This window comes from Mustela erminea, chromosome 2 (genome assembly GCF_009829155.1).
Source record: "Mustela erminea isolate mMusErm1 chromosome 2, mMusErm1.Pri, whole genome shotgun sequence".
Taxonomy (NCBI): domain Eukaryota; kingdom Metazoa; phylum Chordata; class Mammalia; order Carnivora; family Mustelidae; genus Mustela; species Mustela erminea.
The window spans coordinates 69052833-69067698 of record NC_045615.1 but is presented as its reverse complement, the minus strand read 5'-3'; the positions used below and the strand labels follow the sequence as shown (position 1 = coordinate 69067698).

The following is a 14866-nucleotide window of genomic DNA, read 5'->3' as shown; positions in this document are numbered from 1 at the left end:
GTTTCCCTTTTAGCATTTTCTGGATTTTTCTCTTATTAATATATATCATCAAAAACTGTTTTGAATGTAGGTCTTTGTATGGTAAGCCTGCTAAGCCTTAAATACTTGAGAATATTTTTATTACACATTCATATTTGAATGATAGTTTTGCTACATTTAGAATTCTAGGTTATAAGTTCTTTTCATTTAATATTTAGACCTATGGAAGCAGCAATTTTATATGTTAACCAAGTATTAATATACTTGGTTATGTTCTTGCTGTTGAAAATCTGATGCCATTATGATTCTTACTTCTTTATATGTTATTTGCTCTTTTTGGTTGGAAGCTTTAGAATTTTAATTTTCTTTCTGACTTTTATAGTCTTATATTCCCCTATAATGTGTCTACATATGAATTTTTCCATTTTCTCCTCTTGAGCACACTGTTGGCCTTTTAAATATAAAGTCTTCTATCTCTAAACTCGTCCAGTATAGGCATTAAATATGTATAGATTTTTGTATGTCAGTCATCTCTCCATGGGGGCGTGTGTGGGTGTGGGTGTGTGTTTGTTTTAAATACTGAAGTCAGGGCATCTGGGTGGCTCAGTCGGTTAAGTGTCCGCTTTCAGCTCAGGTCATGATCCTAGGGTCCTGGGATGGAGCCCCATGTGGGGCTCCCTGCTCAGTGGGGAACCTGCTTCTCCCTCTTGCCCTTGCTTGTGCTCTCTCTGCCCTCTCTCTCTCTTTCAAATGAAAAAATAAAAATCTTAAAAAAAAAACTGAAGTCTTTTATCTTTTCTATTTTTTAAATTCTGGAAAATTGATTTCCATTATTTCTTCATATAATCTTCACTTTATTTTTATTTCTTTTCTAGAACTTTTATTATTCCAATATTAGCATCTCTGACTCTCTAAACATTTCTTTTATATTGTTTGGGCTTTTGTCCTTTCTTCTTTCTGGGAAATATACTCAATATGGTCTTCTAAATTGCTTTGTTATTCCTCAAAAGTATCTATTCTGCTCTTTATCCCATCAGTTATAACTTTATTTTAACTACCATGTTTTTCAGCCTAATATTTTTGTTTGTTTCTTTCTCATTATTTTCTTGGTCATAGTTTGCATTGTTACTATCATCTCTTATCTCTTATAAAAAAAAATCTTTTTTCAGGATAAATTTAAATTCTTTGTCTATCTGTTCTGGTATTTCCTTTTCTGTAGGTCTCTGTAATCCAGTATGTTTTTTTTTGAAGTCTTTGTTCTCCTTAAATGTCTCATTATTTTGGCCTTTAAACTAATTTTCCCCTGGTGTATCAGCTGCTCTTTCTGGCATTGCCTATGGGTGAAGGCTGACCCCAGTATGGTCAGCTTCAATGAGGTTAGGGAGTTGGGTTTAGTCCCAGATCTGCCATTTACTGTCCTTGTATCTGTGGATAATATATTTAACTTTTTCGGGCCTCATTCTTCCTTCATCAATAAAATGGTGATAATAATAACATCTATTTGATATTTAAAATGTCTTTTGACCCAGAATATAATATGTATTACTGTGTGGGGTTTTTGTTATTGTTGTTTTTAAGATTTTATTTTTTTAAGTCCTCTCAACACCCAATGTGGGGTTCAAACATATAACCCTAAGATCAAAAGTCACATGCTCCACCAAACCAGCCAAGTGCCCCTGACTTATTTTTATTTTATTTAAAAAAAAAAAAAAAATTCCCCTAGGTACATGACCTGCTAATAGATTCTGGTCTATTTACCTATCCGTGGTGGCAGTAGTTAGTGGGTATGCTGCCCTGTTTCTCTATCTTAAAGTCCTTCTGGCAGTCTTGTTTTTTGTTTTTTTTTTTTTAAATTTTATTTTTATTTTTTATAAACATATATTTTTATCCCCAGGGGTACAGGTCTGTGAATCACCAGGTTTACATACTTCACAGCACTCACCATAGCACATACCCTCCCCAATGTCCATAACCCCACCACCCTTCTCCCAACCCCCCTCCCCCCAGCTGGCAGTCTTGTTTTAGCCAAAGACTAAATTAGCCTCAGAACAAATGCTGGAGTCAACTGCTCTAAGAGTGACAGGATTATGCCATCATCCATTAATTAATGTCCCAGCTGACCTTCAAGACTCACAATTCCTCTTTGTCCCCTTGGTGGTGAGGTTGGGGTTATCCTGAGAATCGGCTGGGAAAATTCTTCCTCTTTCCCCAATCCCAGAATTCCTTTCTGTCACCTATAAAGAATCAGGAGTTTCCTGGCTTTGTAAGATTTTTTATCATAATCCTTTCTCATTCTCTTTGTGGCTTCTATAAGAATCTCAGGGCTCTGAAGTAGACATGTCATTCCCACTGGCTCTTTTCTAACATTGTATTGGATTTGTATTTCAAATTTTTCCTGTCATTTCAGTGGGCTATGGAGAGAAAGGAAAGGCAAACAATTTTTTTTTTTTTTTTGTCAACTATCTTGAATTGGAGATCTTTTTAAGTTATGGTGATGGTTGGATTAAATAAATATTAGCAAATAAGGAATAAATTATTTCTATGTTACCTCAGTTGGTCATTTTTTTGTTTTGTTTTTTGAGAGAGAGAGAGAACAAGGGAAGGGCAGAGGGAGAGGAAGTGCTAGAATTTTAAGGAGGCTCCAGGCTCAGTGAAGAGCCCCAGGTGAGGCTCCATCTCACTACCCTGAGATCATGGCCTGAGCTGAAATTCAGAGTCAGATGCTTAACGGCCTGAACAACCCAGGTGCCTGGCAAATATCTTTTTAAAAATTAGATATAGAATACTACATATTCTATATCTAATTTATATATTTTTCTAAAGCATAAACATTTTCTAAAACAATAGTTCTGTGGGGATATTGATAAAAGTCAATGTAAAGAAAATGGATTCTGTGGCTAAATAAATTTGGAAAATGCTGCATTAAGCAAATAACCTTAACTAAGATTTTTCAGAACCTAAAATATGCTGATATGCATTGGACTTTCCAAGATGGGAATGTAGCCCAATCAATCATCTTTTCTGATGCGGTTGAGACTTGTGATTTGTCAGTTAATTTTTAAAGTTGGTTTAAGTTAGGGATTATAATAAATAATGCACATGAACATTAAACATTGAAACTTAAAATATTTGAATATATTTTTATTTAATAATCTTTTCATGAAGAATTAAGGCTTTTGTTTAGACTGGGTGTTTTGATTGGTGATCTTTTTTTATCTTGTATAAATCATACCCACAAATACACCACCCATAAAGAATTACCATTCAGAATTCTTTTTTTTTTTTTTAAAGATTTTATTTATTTATTTGACAGAGAGATCACAAGTAGGCAGAGAGGCAGGCAGAGAGAGAGGAAGGGAAGCAGGCTCCCTGCTGAGCAGAGAGCCCGAGGGGCTCGATCTCAGGACCCTGGGATCATGACCTGAGCCGAAGGCAGAGGCTTAACCCACTGAGCCACCCAGGTGCCCCCCATTCAGAATTCTTAAACATGAAGCAAGAACTTGTGAAGAAATCTAAGTGGAGAGTGATTCAGATTTTTTCAATTTCTTTTCTAAGCTTTTACATTTGTCTCAATATATTTGAGTCAAGAGCAGTTTTTCTTGTGTATTTTGTGACTTTTTAAAGTAAATCCTTAAGTCTTTCTGAATTATTTAATTTTCTTAAAGCAACAATTATTTTTCTTCATATTCGTAATGATTCAAATAATACCTGATTAAGTTATAATATTATAACTAATCCAACTGGTATAAATAAATTTTAGAAAAAATAAAATTGACTCTTTGTAAGTATCAGCTCAACTGGTGGTAGAAATGATGTACAGGTATCGTGGGAAATAGCCTACTAGGGGTACTCAGTATGCTGTGGAGATGGCGTGTTATACAGAAAGAAGAACATTAATTAATCTAGAGCATCTGTTAAGTAGAAGCTGTTCAGAGAACTTGTCTTCTGTCCACAGATTGCCAACTTTATTTGAGCATGAAAACCATTACATGGCAGAGCATCTTTTTAGACTCATGTTTTTCCTTGGGAAAGTCTGATATAGCTATAAAGTTGTTTTATAAGAAAGATGAGTTAGATGCTATGTTACTTTATTTACATTGTTTTTTAATATAATCATAAAATAACTTAAAAAAACATAAAAGTAATTGCATTAAAACATGAAAATAAAATGTCACTTATTCAGGTTTTAGTTTGGGTAGACTCTGGTAGATAATAGCCAATTTTGTTTTTTGAGAAATAATATGACCAAGCATGTAAGAAATCCAAAGTACTTTTGAATTGAGTGTAGTTCTGAGTTCTTTAAAAAATGTTTATCTTTACAGATGATCTTTGGGTGGTATCAAAAACCCTGGACTTTGAATTGGATACTTTTATTGCATGTAGTGCTTTCTTTGGGCCATCATCTATCAATGAAGTGGAGCTTCTACCTTTGAAAGGTTATTTCCCTTCTAACTGGCCCACTAATGGTAAGTGTTATCATGCCCATATTAATTTAGATTAAAAGAAGAGTGATAGACATAAGACACATTGTAAGCAAGGGTGCTAACTTTGTGTGGGATTATTTGATTAAGGTGAACAAAAAGCCAGCCACCTCGGGGCACCTGGTGGCTCAGTTGGGTAAGTGTCTGACCTTTGATTTCAGCTCAGGCCATGTTCTCAGAGTTGTCAGCGTGGGGTTCTGCACTGGGCTTGGAGCCTGCTTAAGATCTTCTCTCTCCCTCTCCCTTTGTTCCTCCCCCAACCCTCTCCCCAGCTCATGCACACTCTCTCCAAAAAAGGAAAAAGTATCCATTTCTATTTCCTACTATTGTATGCAGTGTGTTCCTGAAAATAGGTATGAAAGTTGAATATATATTTTTGCAGTTCAAGTGTCACAGAGCTAACAATATAATAAAATCTTGAACCCTCACTTAAGTATTTTGTTGAATTTTTTTTTTTTTAAGATTAATCCATTTATTATTTGAGAGAGAGAGAGAGAGGTGTGGGGGGCATTGGAAAAGGGAGAGAGAAACTCAAGCAGACTCCACACTGAGCACGGAGTCCAGTGCAGAGCTTGATCTCATGACCGGGAGACCAAGACCCTCAGCTGAAATCAAGAGTTGGATACTTAACTGTGCCACCCAAGCGCCCCTTAAGTTGATTTTTATATAACTAATTTTTAAAAATATAAACATTAAAAAAAAAATAAGAATTTTCTCAAATAATTTCTCATATCAAGTTCTGATTCTCTTGGTTTTTTAATTCTTTTGGCTTATTTTTCTAATAGGGTACATTTAGTAAACACATCATTTATTTTTACATTGAGAAGGTCTTTTAGATTTTGTAGGGATTTTCCTAGCAGTGGAATAGGAAGGTATGATTTTTGAGAAATTTTTAATAAGATAGTAGGCTACTAGCCTCATTATTATTATTATTATTTTCATAAAGGAAGTTTTAGTGGGCTGAATCCCTGTCCAGTTCAAAGAATCTGTAGATTTCTCTACAGAGATCAGATATATCCTGATCTCTGGAATAATTCCTGATGGTTCAATTTGGTCTATAATTAGAGACACAACATTTAATGATTCATTTCAAGTATTTTTTAAAAAGTTTTTTAGGAAAGATTTTATTTGTGAGATTTATTTATTTATGAGGGAGCACAAGCAGTGGGAGTGGCATGCAGAGGGAGAAGCAGGTTCCCCGCTGAGCAAGGAGCCCAATTTGGGACTACATAGGACTTAGTCCCAGGACCCTGGGATCATGACCTGAGCTGAAGGCAGATGCTTAATCAACTGAGCCACCCAGCCGTCCCTATTTCAAGTATTTTTTTTTTAAAGATTTTATTTATGTGACAGAGAACACAAGTAGGCAGAGAGAGAGAGAGGAAGGGAAGCAGGTTTCCTGCTGAGCAGACAGCCTGATGTGGGGCTTGATCCCAGGACCTGAGACCATGACCTTAGACCATGACCTGAGCTGAAGGCAGAGGCTTAACCCATTGAGCCACCCAGGCACCCCCCATTTTAAGTATTTTGTATACATTTTTAACTTTTGATTTTTTTCAAGAACTGAGAAAGCTAGTCAACTAGCTTGAGTCCAGTAAAAGTCTAATTGTGTAAATATTTGTTACTTAATTTGTCACTTTCGTATGCATATTTTCATATTTGTTGCAGTTGTTCCCCCATATCAGCCTTCTGACTTTCTGTATTTTCCTATAAAATAGTTGAAGAAATGAAAGAAAATGTTCAGAAATTACACAAATCCTACTATACAGCACAAGATGGTATGCTTGTTAGTTGGAACTGTTGAGCAGTGTTACCATGCACTAACTCAGAACAGTTGTTCTTGCTCATTAGCTAATGTATAGAAGGCTAAATTTGATTTAACTTATGCAATTTATGAATACCTATATAAAATGTATGTATAAGCAGTGTTATAATTTAATGGATGAAAGGACCTCCACAGGTACTTAAGGGTTTATTTTATGTCATGTGATTAATTCAGTAGCTGAGCTCTGAGTTAAATGAACATTTGGGGAGAGGGGAGGGCAGAGGAAGAGGGAGAGAGCGAATCCTAAGCAAGCTTCACTCTCAGCACAGAGCCTGACACAGGGATCGAGCCTAGAATGTTGAGATCACAACCAGAGCTGAAATCAAGAGTCAGATGCGTAACCAATTGAGCCACCCAACTGAACGTTTTGATAGTTTTTTTATGACCCATTTTTTAAAATATTTAATGTTTATTTTCTGCATTCTTTCTACAGTGGTGGTCCATGCATTGTTGGTTTGTAATGCTAGCACAGAGCTGACCACTTTGAAAAACATTCAGGACAACTTTAATCCAGCTACTCTACCTCTAACACAGTATTTGTTAACAATGTAAGTCATTATTTTACCTTTGGGTCATTGGTATTCCAAAGTGTGACTAAACTTGAATATGAAAATGCAGTCAAAGCCCAGTACATAAATTTTTGCCAGTACTATTTTTCTTATCTTTCAGAGACCATGAGATTACTGCTTGTCAATAGTTAAAAATAAAAACTCATAAAATAAAAACTAATAAAAATTTTTTTCTGTTTGTCAAGGAATAATATATTAAGGATCTTTTGAATGTTGATTTTTTTATGCATTTGTATTTTTATGCCACAAATTATTAAATATCTGAAAGAATCCTTTTATAGTTTGAATTCAGTAATGTATATCGATACTAACTTTATTCTTGACATAACATATAACTTCTAATTTTTCAAGAACCATTCCCCCTTTTTAAGATATTGGAAGTGATAGTCTATTAAATTCACTAAAATGGTAGATAAAGTCTAGTTTCTAATTTGGAATTTTATGATCTCTCTTGTGGTGTTTCATTTTTCTCACCATAATGAAGTTCTAGGTAAATAATTAAAATCTTTCTGTTCCATTATGTTATTAACTTTTTTCCTTTTTTAATATTTTTTGTTTATTTATTTGACAGAGAGAGACAGTGAGAAAGGGAACACAAGCAGGGGAAGTAGGAGAGGGTGAAGCTGGCTTTTCGGCTTAGCAGGGAGCCCGACGTGGGGCTCAATCCCAGGACACCGGAATCATGACCTGAGCCACAGGCAGACACTTAATGACTGATCCACCCAAGCATCCTATCATCATTATTTAATCTTTGAAATGAATTCATTCTTTATAGAAATAGAAATAAAACCGATTTATTTATTGTAGTATTACCTAAAATAGAGGCCATATTAATTATCTAAGTCAACCTTATATAGTGGAACATTGGGTTTAAAATCAGTACACCACTTATTATCTGTGTGCGTTTTGGGGAAAAAAATTAATATTTCTCTATCTCTATTTGGGGTGGTTACTTCCTAATGTTGTTTTTAAGATTATGTCCAATAATATATAAAATGCTTAGCATAGTGCCTGCACATATTTGGTCATCAACAAATGTTAGTTCTCTTCTCTTTCCCCCGCTTCAGATTGGGACATATATCCATTTGTACCTTTAAGAAAAGGTTCTTTGTGATGCATATGCAGTGAAGGTTAAGCTATGAATAGGTTTATTTATTTCAAAAACCCCTTATTTTCCTTTTTAATCTTTTTCTCTTTTTTGCTGCCTTTTTACTAGGTCTTCATCAACTACAGTTAGCAACAAGAGAGTCAATAAGAGAAATTTTATCCCACCAGCCTTCTCAAACGTCAGCACAAAATTTGAACTTCTCAGCCTAGAAGCAACATTGAGGTTAGCTAGTGAATTAATTCAGGCACACAATTTAAATAAGGATCAAGCTACAGCTTTAATTCAGATAGCTCAAATGATGGCATCCCATGAAAATGTTGAAGAAGTGAAGGAACTGCAAATCCATACCCTCCCTATCACGATTATACATGGTAAGAAGCAAGAAAGATAATAGTTCTAGTAAATATACTGTTATATAAGCTTTTGTAACTTAGTCTGTTTGTAATTTCCTAGTCAGACAAGATTCCAGAAAAACTACATAGATTATTGTGAATCTGAACCTACTTTAGTAAACTATTAGATGAGAGTAGAAGTGACCACCCTGAAAGGGAGAATAGGCAGCGTATCTAATGAATGAGTAGCATTATATACTCATTATTTATAGCATCCAGATGTGATCTAGGTATCCATGTGTTGTACTATCAGAGTGAACTTCAACTCTGAGCAGCAAAGCCTTTTCTTAATTCCTACTCAGCTCACTCTTTCATCCTCCCCCAGCAGCTATTCCAAACCTTCATTCTTTTATTTTTTAAAAGATTTTATTTATTTATTTGACATTTTATTTATTTATTATTCTTTAAAAGATTTTATTTATTTATTTTACAGAGGTCACAAGTAGGCAGAGAGGCAGGCAGAGAGAGAGGAAGGGAAGCAGGCTCCCCACTGAGCAGAGAGCCTGATACAGGGCTTGATCCCAGGATCCTGGGATCATGACCTGAGCTGAAGGCAGAGGCTTTAACCCACTGAGCCACCCAGGCGCCCCCAAACCTTCATTCTTATATGAAGAATATAAGGGGCATCCTCCTTGCCCTTGCCCCCACTCTCTTCTGAAACTGATCTTTCCTCTAAAACAGGAAACAGAGCTTATAACAGAAACTCCTGTCAATATCCTGCTCTTCTTCTCCAATTTACCTAAGTTTGAATCTATTTTTAACCTCGTTTGGTTCTGTCCCGGTAAGGGAGCTTTACTTTCCCCCTCTTAGAACTAATCATTCTATCCAGATTGTCACCCTTTTAGCTCATTTCCTCTCACAGATCTCCACTGAGCAGTTTTGTGCTACTTTGAGGATTTGCATCATACCGCCCTGTTGACCAAGCTAGAAATCTGGGAGTCATCCTTGATTACTCTTTCTCCCTAGATGAAGTGCCTCTCTTAATCCTCCTCCTACTCTTTGTTTATCTTCCCTCATCATATCAGTTACTGAGATGTTTCCCTTCTAGTGTCTACCTTTCTTTCATACCAGTTTTCTTCTCTCCAGATCACTTGCATCCCCTTAAGCCCAGCCTTCATCATACCTTCATATATACTGGTAATATATGAGTGGGTTCTTGAGCTAGAATCTGGATTTATATCCTGGCTGTTTTATTTATTAGCTGTATGATCTTGGGTAGGTTACTTATCTTTTTAATTTCCTGCCTTGTAACATGGAGTTGATAATAGCGTCTGTCTCTTTAGATTGGAAGATTAAATGACTTAACTGATTAGTAAAGGGCTTAGGCACTCAGGAAAGGGAGGCATTCAGGGAAGTTAGCATGTATTAAAGTATTGTAACAATATTGTAGCAATTATTGTCAGTTTTCTAATTGATCTACCTTTAGTTTTACCTTTTGTAATTATTTTCACTCAAGTAGTTTTTACAAAATACAATCTGCCCAAGTCAGTTCTGTTGCTTGAAATCCTCCAGGGACTGTCCCTGGCCTACAAGACAAAATGAACTTTTTAGCCATACCACGCAGAACCCTTGTGATTTATCCTCCTGCCTATCTTGTCAGCCTCATCTCTTGCCTATTTGCAATAGCCTGTATAGAAATAGGTAGCATCTACATACTTTGTCATGCTTTTGCCTAGAGTGACCTTTCTTTAAGCAGTCTAGATATCTTATGCTGAAAGACTTAGTTCTGTACTTCTTATTTTTAGGAAACATTCCCATCTCCACCAAAGCAGAAAGAAATGTTCTTTTATACATACCATAAATTTTTGAATGGCAAAAGAAGAAATGTTCTTTTTTTTTACCCTACTTTATCATTGTTCCTTTACTTTGTCTAGGGTCTCATTAAATATGGAGGTCTTTGGTTATCTATCTACTTATCCCCTCTGCTAAGCACATAGTGGTAACTCAATGAATGTTTTTTGAACAAATTAATTTAAACAAAGGAGAGAGGAGGGCAGATGGATGAAATGTTTCTTGTGCTTTCAGAAATTTATTTATAGTATTGCCTTTATTTTTTTTCTCCTTCCTTCAAAATAATTAGGTGTTTTTGGAGCGGGAAAGAGTTATTTGCTGGCAGTGGTGATTTTGTTTCTTGTACAGCTGTTTGAAAAGAGTGAAGTTCCTACAGTTGGAAATGCAAGACCATGGAAAGTTCTCATTTCTTCTTCCACTAATGTAGCTGTGGACAGAGTACTTCTTGGGTACGTATGACTAGTATATTTAAATAGCTAATTGGGGATGCCTGGGTGGCTCAGTGGGTTAAGGCCTCTGTCTTCAGCAGAGATCCCAGGGTCCTGGGATTGAGCCCCGAATCAGGCTCTCTGCTCACTGGGGAGCCTGCTTCCTCCTCTCTCTCTCTGCCTGCCTCTCTGCCTGCCTGTGATCTCTGTCAAATGAATAAATAAAATCTTTAAGAAAATAAATAGCTAATATTTTATTATTTTATTCTCTTTTAAATTTTTAAAAGTTTTATTTATTTAAGTAACTCTGCCTCTAGCGTGGGGCTTGAACTCAGGACGTCAAGATCCAGTCACATGCTCCTCCGACTGAGCCAACCAGGAGGCCCTAAGTAGTTAATATTTTAGGTTATTGTTGAGAGAGACAATCCATCTTGGGCCCTGAGTGTCCATGCATATTTTTGCTGGGCATGTCAAAAATTCAAGGCCTTAGTCTCTGACTGAGAGAGCATCAATGAAAGAGTAATAAACTAAATTACTAGGTTATAAATATGATAAAATCAAATACCAAACCTGACCATGTTGGCACAAGGACAGGATCCTCACTAAAAATTAAGCTTGGTCATGTAGGGCTAAAGGGTATATTGTTGAGGGAGGCAATCTGCCCTAGGACCCTGAGCACTCCTCCTGGGATGTTAAGGATGCAAAGCCCTGACCACGATTACCCAAGACATTTCTCAGTGTTATGTTTGCAGCAAGCAGCCTTGATTGACAAGGTAGTGTCTCCCTCCAAGACAAAGAGCCGATTTGCTTACTGATTGTTATAAGAAGAGTGGCTCTCCGAGTTCAGTGTTTCTTTTCTGCAGCTCAACACAATGCATGTGCAAGAATCTATCTGGACCTTCTGTGTCTTTCCACTGGACTTGGGGACCAAGGGATACCAGTGCATATTTGTGGTTGCTTATGCTGTTACCAGTGCCATGAATAAAAGTCATTTGTTCCTGACTCAAGAACCTTGGAAGTGGGCTGAAATTGCTGAACCAACTTATAGGTCGTCCTTAAATACCCGTCTTTATGAACCTATAATTGTAAAATAGCTCATCAGTTTAGTCAAATTAATTTTTTATTTTAGTAATAGGGATCTAAGGAAGGCAATCATAATCTGTCTTGCAGGTATAAAATTTTTGTCATTGTATAAAATTTTATTGAAAATGCAAAGACAGGAGTACTGTGTGGCTCAGTCAATTAAGCAGTTAAGTATCTGATTCTTAATTTTGGCTCAGGTCATGATCTCAGGGTCATGAGATCAAGCCCTGTCTTGGGCCCTGCCCTAAATGTAGAATCTGCTTGTTCTTCTCCCTCCTTCTGCCCCTCTCCCTAGTCACGCATCCTCTCTCTCACTTTCTCTCTCTCTCTAAAATAAATACAATACTTAAAAAAATTTTTTTTAAATGCAAAGAAAATATTACTTATTTTACCAATATCCCAATAACATATTGACATAATTTTGACATAAATGACAAAGTTTGATTAGAAGAAAGAACTCATTTTAAAATGTGTAGGCTTTTTAAAAATTAACTTTTATAATTACATAAGTGAATGCTTAAGGTGGAAAATATGCAGACTATACAGATAATATATTTCTTTACAGATTTTTAAGGTATACACAAATACTCATTTATTTTCCATACTTAGCATTCAACATAACGTAGTATTTTGTGTCCTGTTTTTTTCACATAAAGATAAAGTATTGGGGCGCCTGGGTAGCCCAGTTTGTTAAATGTCTGTCCCTTGGTTTCAGCTCAGTGTTGTGGGATCCAACCCCACATGGGACTTTGTGCTCAGTGCAGAGTCTGCTTCAGAATTTTTCTCCCTCTCCCTCTGTCCCTCCTCTGCTCTCACACGCTCTTGCTCACTCTCTAAAATGAATAAATAAAATCTTTTTATTTATTATTATTATTTTTTTTAATATTTATTTATTTATTTATTTGACAGACAGAGATCACAAGTGGGCAGAGAGGCAGGCAGAGAGACAGGGGGAAGCAGGCTCCCCGCTGAACAGAGAGCCTGATGCGGGGCTCGATCCCAGGACCCTGAGATCATGACCTGAGCCGAAGGCAGAGGCTTAACCCTCTGAGCCACCCAGGCGCCCCTAAATAAAATCTTTTTAAAAAGATTATTTATGTTATTGCATCTTTTTAGAAAAAACAATTTTTCTCAACTTTGTCATATGCAATGCAATGATATGCTTACACTTTAATTAAGCAATTTTTTAAAGTTTTATTTAAGTAATCTCTACATCTAACATGGGGCTTGAACTCAGGACCCTGAGATCAAGAGTCCCAAATTTCTCCAACTAAGCCAGCCAGGAACTCCTAATCAAGCAATTTTTGATCGGTAAACTTTTTTTTAGAGTTTTGCCATTTTAAGTAATATTGCAGTAAAGATCCTTAAATATTAATCTGTCTTCATTTCTGATTCTTTCCTTAAAGAACAGTCTCAGGCCTAGGATAAAAGATGTAAACTTTTTTTTTTTTTTTAAGATTTATTGATTTATTTGAGAGAGTGAGAGAGAGCACACACATTTTGCATACAGGGGGGTGAGGGAGCTGCAGAGAAAGAGGGAGAGAATGAATTTTAAGCAGGCTCCACACTGAGCAAGGAGTGAGGAGCCTGATGTGGGGCTCAATCCCATGACCCTGATATCATAACCTGAGCTGAAATCAACAGTCAGCACTTAACTGAGTCACCCAAGTGCCCCTAAATTTTTTTTTCTTTTTTTTAATTTCACAACCCTGAGATCAAGAATTGCTTGCTTACTGACTGAGCCAGCCAGGCACCACAAGATGTAAATATTTTCTAAGCTTCCTAATTTATTTTTCAAAATTGTCCTTCAGAAAGGATCTGCCAGTGTACAGTCTTCTAAGTAATCTAAAACAGAGACTGAATACATTTCTTTTCTTTCTTTTTTTTTTTTTTTAAGATTTTATTTATTTATTTGAGAGAGAGAGAGCATGAGAGTAGAGAGGTCAGCAGGAGAAGCAGACTCCCTGCCAAGCAGGGAGCCTGATGTGGAACTCGATCCTGGGACTCCAGGATCATGACCTGAGACGAAGGCAGTTGCTCAACCAACTGAGCCACTCAGGCACCCTGAATACATTTCTTGATTCAAGAAAATGAGGAGTTACTTGGGGGCTAAACAGGAAAAAGCTTTAGACTGCTCCGCTTGAGATGAAAATTTAACTGTAGTCTGTTAGAAAAGTTAGAAAAATCATAAAGTTAGAATGAAGAAGGAAGGTAAGTACTGAATACTAAAACATTTAGGAGAAATTCTCCAATGTTTAAGCCTCTGATAAGGACCTGAGAAATATGGATCTATAATTAGGATATTCACCTCAACTGCATATAGGCTAGACTCACACATTAAAATAACATTTAGCAATACATTTGGACAATGTACTCTGACAGTAATGGACAGGATGGGACAAAGAGTTTCTTGAGAAGAAATAAAATGTACTTTTTTTTTTTAAAGATTTTATGTATTTTAGAGAGAAAGAGAACGTGCGAGGTAGGGGGAGGAGCAGAGAGAGAGGGACAGACAGATTTCAGCTAAGTGCAGAGCCCGAGGTAAGGCTCATCTCATAACCTTGAGATCACCTGAGCCCAAAGCAAGAGGATGCTTAACTGACAGAGTGAACGAGGTGCCCTCAAAAAACATACTTTTTACCCTATTTTAGTGGTATGATGAGGATACTGCATACTCTGTTATCACAGAATTAACATAAAATTGCATTGAAAAAATGTAATCTGTGTTTTGAGACTGACTGTCAAGATGAGGACTATGAAATATGCAGAAGTTGCAATTTATCCATGTATTGACATTAAACAAACTGCTTCCAAATTATTTAGGAAAACTATGTGTGGAAAGCTATAGTTTATTTAGCTTTCTAGCACTTTAAATTCCCATTTGAGGTGACAGAAGATGTTGTAGAGAACTGGATATTCATTGAGATCCCTACTCTGTTTCTAGCCTAGAGCCAGAGCTCTAAGATAAATGAGACAGAAAGGTAGGTGAGAGTGAGTGGCTTCTTCACAAAGCCCTAATTGGGGATGATGTATGTAGAAGAATGATCATAGCTTTCGAAGGTAGACAGACTTGCCTAGGCTGAATCATGGCTGACTCTACTTATTAACTCTGTGGCCTCAGCAAAGTACCTCATCTTTGGAGTCCTCATCTATAGAATGAGTACTATCATGCAGAGCTGTAATGAGTATTAAATGAGATAATGTATGTAA

General features: G+C 36.4%; 1 protein-coding gene across 1 annotated transcript in view; it reads left to right on the top strand.

Moving 5' to 3' along the window:
- The window catches only part of ZGRF1 (zinc finger GRF-type containing 1), an 81204-nt gene that overhangs the window by 47174 nt on the left and 19164 nt on the right, over positions 1–14866 (top strand). Inside the window, exons 20-23 of the mRNA XM_032333180.1 lie at positions 4302–4445; positions 6719–6833; positions 8071–8333; positions 10435–10594. Of these exons, the coding sequence (XP_032189071.1) occupies positions 4302–4445; positions 6719–6833; positions 8071–8333; positions 10435–10594 (682 nt within the window). The remainder of the gene's footprint in view (positions 1–4301; positions 4446–6718; positions 6834–8070; positions 8334–10434; positions 10595–14866) is intronic.